The sequence below is a fragment of the Triticum aestivum genome, chromosome 5B (genome assembly GCF_018294505.1).
Source record: "Triticum aestivum cultivar Chinese Spring chromosome 5B, IWGSC CS RefSeq v2.1, whole genome shotgun sequence".
NCBI classification, from domain to species: Eukaryota; Viridiplantae; Streptophyta; class Magnoliopsida; order Poales; family Poaceae; genus Triticum; species Triticum aestivum.
The window spans coordinates 492,268,591-492,274,770 of record NC_057807.1 but is presented as its reverse complement, the minus strand read 5'-3'; the positions used below and the strand labels follow the sequence as shown (position 1 = coordinate 492,274,770).

At 48.7% G+C, this 6,180-nt stretch overlaps 1 protein-coding gene across 2 annotated transcripts; it reads left to right on the top strand.

Annotated features, from left to right (window-relative positions):
• The first annotated feature begins 392 nt into the window (after positions 1-392).
• Positions 393-3,747, top strand: LOC123116577 (UDP-glucosyltransferase UGT13248). 2 transcript variants are annotated; one of them, XM_044537516.1, is made up of 3 exons: positions 393-1,103; positions 1,332-2,090; positions 3,292-3,747. In XM_044537516.1, exons 1-2 carry the CDS (start codon positions 444-446, stop codon positions 2,049-2,051), a joined length of 1,380 nt encoding a protein of 459 aa, XP_044393451.1. In that variant the 5' UTR covers positions 393-443; the 3' UTR covers positions 2,052-2,090; positions 3,292-3,747. The 2 variants fall into 2 exon arrangements, with proteins under 2 accessions (XP_044393451.1, XP_044393452.1); XM_044537517.1 differs by lacking the exon at positions 3,292-3,747 and having other exon boundaries at positions 1,332-2,310.
• The last annotated feature ends 2,433 nt before the right edge of the window (positions 3,748-6,180 follow it).

The following is a 6,180-nucleotide window of genomic DNA, read 5'->3' as shown; positions in this document are numbered from 1 at the left end:
GATACGTTGCAACTACACCTACCCTCTCGGTTAGTGTACAAGTTTTCTTTTGAAAACCCAGTCGTGAGGTTGATCGGCCAGGAAATACCCCTCATCTTCTTTCGATCCATACCATTTATCGCTCGGACGTATTTAGACATATTTCAATACTGGATACATCTATTTGAGTGATAAATGATATAGATTGGAGGTGGTAATACTTTCTAATTTGGACGTACTTGTGACCTGTAGGCTGTAGGCTGTAGTTTGTGTGCCGTGCTATGGTTTTTCTTAAGAGTTATAGTGGAGCTCTTCTCTTTCTCTTTTCTTTTTTGAGATCGAGTGGAGCTCTTCTCCATCCTCCATATATACCCAGCGTCCATCTCGTCCTCCCCACACGAACTCTCGCATAAGCCAAGAAACGTTCTCCCGGGAGCTCGCTGGTTACCAACACGCCCGTAGCCATGGTGCACGCCGACGAAACCACACACATCCTCCTCGTACCGTACCCGGCCCAGGGCCACCTCAACCCGATCCTCCAGTTCGGCAAGCGGCTCGCCGGCCACGGCGGCGTCCGGTGCACCGTCGCGGCGACCCGGTTCGTCGTCGGCTCCACCAAGCCGTCCCCGGGCTCGGTGCACGTCGCCGTATTCTCCGACGGCTGCGACACCGGGGGGGCCGCTGAGCTGGGCGGGCACAAGGGCCCCTACTTCGAGCAGCTGGAGGCGGCCGGGTCCGAGGCGCTGGACGAGCTCCTCCGGTCCGAGGCGGCGAGTGGCCGCCCATTGCGCGTGGTGGTGTACGACACGTTCATGCCGTGGGTGGCGCCCCTGGCGCGGCGGCACGGGGCGGCGTGCGCGGCGGTGCTCACCCAGACGTGCGCCGTGGACATCGTGTACACGCACGCGCGGGCCGGGCGCGTGCCGGTGCCGGTGCGCAAGGGGGACTCCCCACTCGACCTCCCTGGGCTGTCGTCCCGGCTCGGCGCCGGCGACGTGCCGACGTTCCTGACCGATAGCGACGCGCACCACCCGTCCCTCCGCGATCTGCTGATGAACCAGTTCACCGGGCTCGACGCCGTGGATCACGTGTTCGTCAATTCTTTCTTCGACTTGGAGCCTCAGGTGAGCGCCACACGAATCCGCCCTTGGCATCATATGCCGCGTGTATCTCAAGCAGAGCGTACGTGCGCTCAATCCTCAATGCCAGGGCGGGCGTCGCATGCAGCAATGCAGCATACGTGCAAGCACGTCGCTCGCCACGTGCAATCAATTGACGTTTACTGCCATTAATCGATTCCGAGCATTTGCACTGACGACACCGGCCACGTCCGTGTGCTTACGTACGTGCAGGAAGCGGAGTACCTGGCGTCGACGCTGGGGGCCAGGACGATCGGGCCGACGGTGCCGTCGGCGTACCTGGACAACCGCCTGCCCGACGACGCGTCCTACGGCTTCCACCTGCACACCCCGATGACGGCCGTGACCAAGGCGTGGCTGGACGCGCGCCCGCCCCGCTCCGCCGTGTACGCCTCCTTCGGCAGCATCGTGGCGCCGGGGCCAGACCAGATGGCCGAGGTCGCCGAGGGCCTCCGCAACGCCGGCAGCCCATTCCTGTGGGTGGTGCGCGCCACAGAGACCGCCAAGCTGCCCGAGGGCTTCGCGGCGAGGGCGGCGGCGCGGGGGGACCTGATCGTGCCGTGGTGCCCGCAGCTGGAGGTGCTGGCGCACGGCGCCGTGGGGTGCTTCGTGACGCACTGCGGGTGGAACTCCACCGTGGAGGCGCTGAGCGCCGGCGTGCCAATGGTGGCCGTGCCGCAGTGGTCGGACCAGCCGACCAACGCCAAGTACATCGAGGACGTGTGGCGCGTCGGCGTGCGCGCGCGGCCGGACGCCGGCGGGCTGGTGAGGAAGCGGGAGGTGGAGAGGTGCGTCAAGGACGTGATGGGCGGCAAGGAGTACCGGAGGAGGGCGTCGGAGTGGAGGGAGAAGGCCAAGGCGGCCGTGAGCGAGGGGGGCAGCTCCGACCGCAACATCGCCGACTTCCTATCGAAATATCGCGTGGCAAAATGACGTCGAGAGCTCGGGGCCGCTGCGGTCGGTGTCCGTGTGGTATGATGATCTCTGATGCAACAGTTGTTTTTTAATTTTTTTTAGTATAGATGGCAACGGCCGATTGTTGGCTAGCCGGAAAAATAATAACTGAAACCAAATGAATGTTGCCCTCCTTGTTTTTCCTGATTTCGATCAACTCGACAGCAGCGTTAGAGTAGGCTGTAAAAATATCTCCACGTTTCTTCCCTGCACAAAAAGACACCACGATTTTCTGGTTTCTTTTAGATGTTTTCAGTTTTTTCGCGTAAAATGAAGGAATTTCAAGTTTTTAGCGTAATATTTTTTTAGCGTAAAATGAAGGAATTTCAAATTTCAAATTGGCTAAACAAAGCACCACAACTTTCTGTCTATTTTTTCCGAGAAGGCCAGCTTTGGTGGGGCTTCCTCTAAGGTGACATCGAAGGTCTACCTCTTATTGCGAAAATAGCAAGCCGCGGAGATGAGCACCATAAAAAACAAAAAACAAGATCCTTAATAGGAAAACATTATTATGATCTTCTACCTCTAGAACAAGCCCATGGCACGCAGCCACAACACTCCACCATTGAAGCCACAACACTCCACCATTTTGCTGCATTTCTTTTATGTGAACTCATTTTATGTGGGGCAAAGAGAAATTCAATGGCGAGACATGACTGAATTATGTAGATTAGTGAAGTTAACCGAGGAGAGTGATAAATTACACTGGATTCCTGACAAAACAGGGGGTTTTAGTGTGAAATCTTTCTACTCTGTTCTTCAAATAGGAGACAAATGGCCTAACATTTTTCTTTGAAAAGTTAAAATTCCTCCAAAAATCAAAACCTTTGTCTGGTTGGTCTTGAATAAGAGTATACTAACTAGAGATGTTCTGTTACATAGAGGAGGGAAATGTGAAACGAAATGTCTTTTTTGTAACGAAAAAGAATCAATCAATCACCTTTTTTTTCGGTGTCCGCTTGCTAGATATATGTGGAACGTAGTCAGTTATTGCACTGGATTCAGCTGTGATTTCAGTGACATGGACACGTGCATACATATCTGGTTAGATGCTTTTGGGAAAGAAAATAAAAAGAAAGTCTTTGTCGGGATAGCAGCACTAATCTGGAGCATTTGGAAAGCTAGAAACTTAGCGTGTTTTCAACATGTTTGGCCTAATGATCCTAGTGTCTTGATGTTTAGAATGTCGCATTGGATTAATGATGGGAGTTGCTTGCAGGTGAAGGAGGACGCAAAAGTGGAGCTGCAACGGGGCGCAAAGCCGCTGGATCGAGTCGCCAGTGATCTATTTCAGTCAAGACGAGGATGGGCGACTTGGGTGCCAAGACTGGAGGATGGTTGAAGCCGAAGTTTGGATAATCCACTTATCTTGTTGCCTGATGGTTCTTTGATTTCCTTTGCTGTAATAAGATAGTCTGGGAATTTGATGGTGGTCTTCCCTCCCTCCTACGTGCTGTCAACAGGCGTGAGTGATGGGAGGGGTATGCTACGCGCTTGTGTAGATTTATTCCTTAGCATGCGTTGAAGGTGGCCGGTTGTGTTGCGTTTTGGATGTATCGAACTACTTGGTTTCTTTAATGAAATCGGGGAAAGATCCTTTTTTTTCAAAAAAAAATGTGAACTCATTTTGTTACATAGTATAACCAAGAATAATCAATAAAAATTGTATGCATCATTTGATGTAAAGGCCGAGGATGTTTCCCTCTTTTTCAAAAATAATATCACCAAGAAGTCATCAAGGCTACTGTCCAGCCGAACCAACGTCCAGCAACACAAGAATAATGACGGACCAAACAACAACTACCCATCACCATTACCTTTAGCAATTTACAAGAAAAATGAACAGAGGTGTGCCTCCAAGCAACATCGCAACGAATGAAATCTTTCATGAAAAAAACATCCCACATGTTAGGTTGTTGTGTGTGAGTTTGATAGAACTGGGGGCTGGGGGCGAACATATATACAGATCGACATAGTCTGAGGAGTGGATCAGCGCCAACGTTGACTCTAGGGTGGCGCCGGAGTTCGCCATGTCCCGGATAGTTCAACACGTTGTGGGCGCTCCCTCGACCAGCCCCCGCCATGCGCCATTCTAATGAGAGGACCGAGAAGAGCAGGCTCGGGGGAAGAGAGAGAGGGGCATTACCTGTTTCTGCGCCGCCGCTGAGGATGCGTTCGTCCGCCGCCGCCGCTTCAGAGAGAGAGGATCTGATCCCCGTCGTCGCTGACGATGTCTTCGTCCACATCCGCTGTTCCAGAGCTCCACCCGCCTACACCGTCCTTCATGCGGCCCTACGTCGCGCATAGGGCTGCAAGAAAAGCTCGAGGCTCGTGAGCCGCTCGAGATCGACTTGTTTTTTGACTCGACTCGAGATCGACTCGAAAAGAAACGAGCTGAGTTTGAACACTTTATGTAGATCGACCGAGAAACGAGCCGATCTTGAGCCAATGTTGGCTCGCTCAATTTTAGTTCGATAGCTCGACAAAATATTATTATGTTAAATGATCATTCATATATTAAATAGAAATAAGATAATTTATTATCATATATGTTGTCCATAATTTTTCTCCATTTTATTTACCAACGAACATGGAAATTTAATTAAGTGCAGAGAAGATTTAGGCCTAATATGGCATGTGGTCGACTATCTGTTAAATATCCTATATTTTTTGGCAAAGGTTTCCAGCATATTCGCCATAATTTTTTGTTTTTTATCCATAGATTTATAATTTTTACCATCTCATTTAGCTCGAAACTAGCTCGAAATCGACTCGAGATCGTTACAAGCTGAGTATGAATCATGTTCTAGAGCTCTATCATGAGCTTCACTCAGTTTGAGCTCGCTCGAATTTTTTTATGAGTTAAGCTGAGCCAACTCCAACTCGTTCGAGCTCGACTCGTTTGCAGCCCTAGTCGCGCAGCCAGCAAGAACAGCATCGCCCTTCTCTGCCAATAGAAGAAAAGGTCACGCCGCCGCTGCCGCCTATACGGAAAAAAGTCCATTTTAAACCCTAAACTCGTAGAGGTTCGGCGAAATAAACCCCCAAGTTAAAATCCCGGTCGATTGCACCCTGAACTATTCAATCCCGGTCTAAATCAAACCCTAGGGGGATTCGTCTGTGTTCTTTTTTCACAAAAATACCCTTGCTTTATATGTAATCAAGCAAAAGCCCTTGTTTGCACCCAAAAAAAAAAAGTCTGACACTATTTTCCTACAGAAAAAAAGACGCCTCGCCGCGGAATCGAACCTGGGCCGCCACAATACGGCGCGCGCGCGCGAACCACTACGCCACTCGTTAAATTGCTTCGTCGTACAGGCGTATTCATTTTTATAAAGTAAATTTAGACACCTTCGATCTTTCTTGCCGCAAAAAGGAAAATACACCATCCGCCAGGATTCGAACCTGGGTCCCGCGAAAGCCGCAGAGTGTGCGCAAACCACTATGCAAATCAATGGGATGGAGCTAATTACTGGCTTACTCTCTATTATACTCTACAAACTATAGACACGTCCGGACCTTCGTTGACTGTTTCGTTTTTGTATGCGTTTTTATTTTCGGTCTTTTATCTTTTTTCAGATGTTGGGTATTCTTCGGGTTTAAATTTTTTGTATTTTCCTTTTTATATAGGTTTTGTAATAAACGGTGTATGTCTTTTCACTACTGTCGACGTATTTTTAGTTTACACTGAATTTTTTATTATGTAACTTTTTGTAAATAAAAACTTAACATTATTGTATAATACTATATGAATACGTTTTTAATATTACTGCATAATTTTATATTATGCAATATTTTTTGAAAATACACACTAAACTTCACTGCATAATTATACAATGAAGTTTTTTTAATACATATTGCACTTTTTATATTAAGCAATATTTTTTAAAAATACACACTGAACATTTAGTTCGTTGATTTCAAAAATGAATCACGAATTTAAGAAAAAGACGGAAATAAAAAAGAAAAAAGGAGCAAGAATACACAACGTATGTCTAGACCCTGGTGGTTAGTTGTATCGATCAATATCAATGGGTCTCGTGTTCGAGCCGTACCATGCGCTTGTTTTTTTTAAACCAAAAAATGCTAAAGCGGGCCGGGCCAGCAG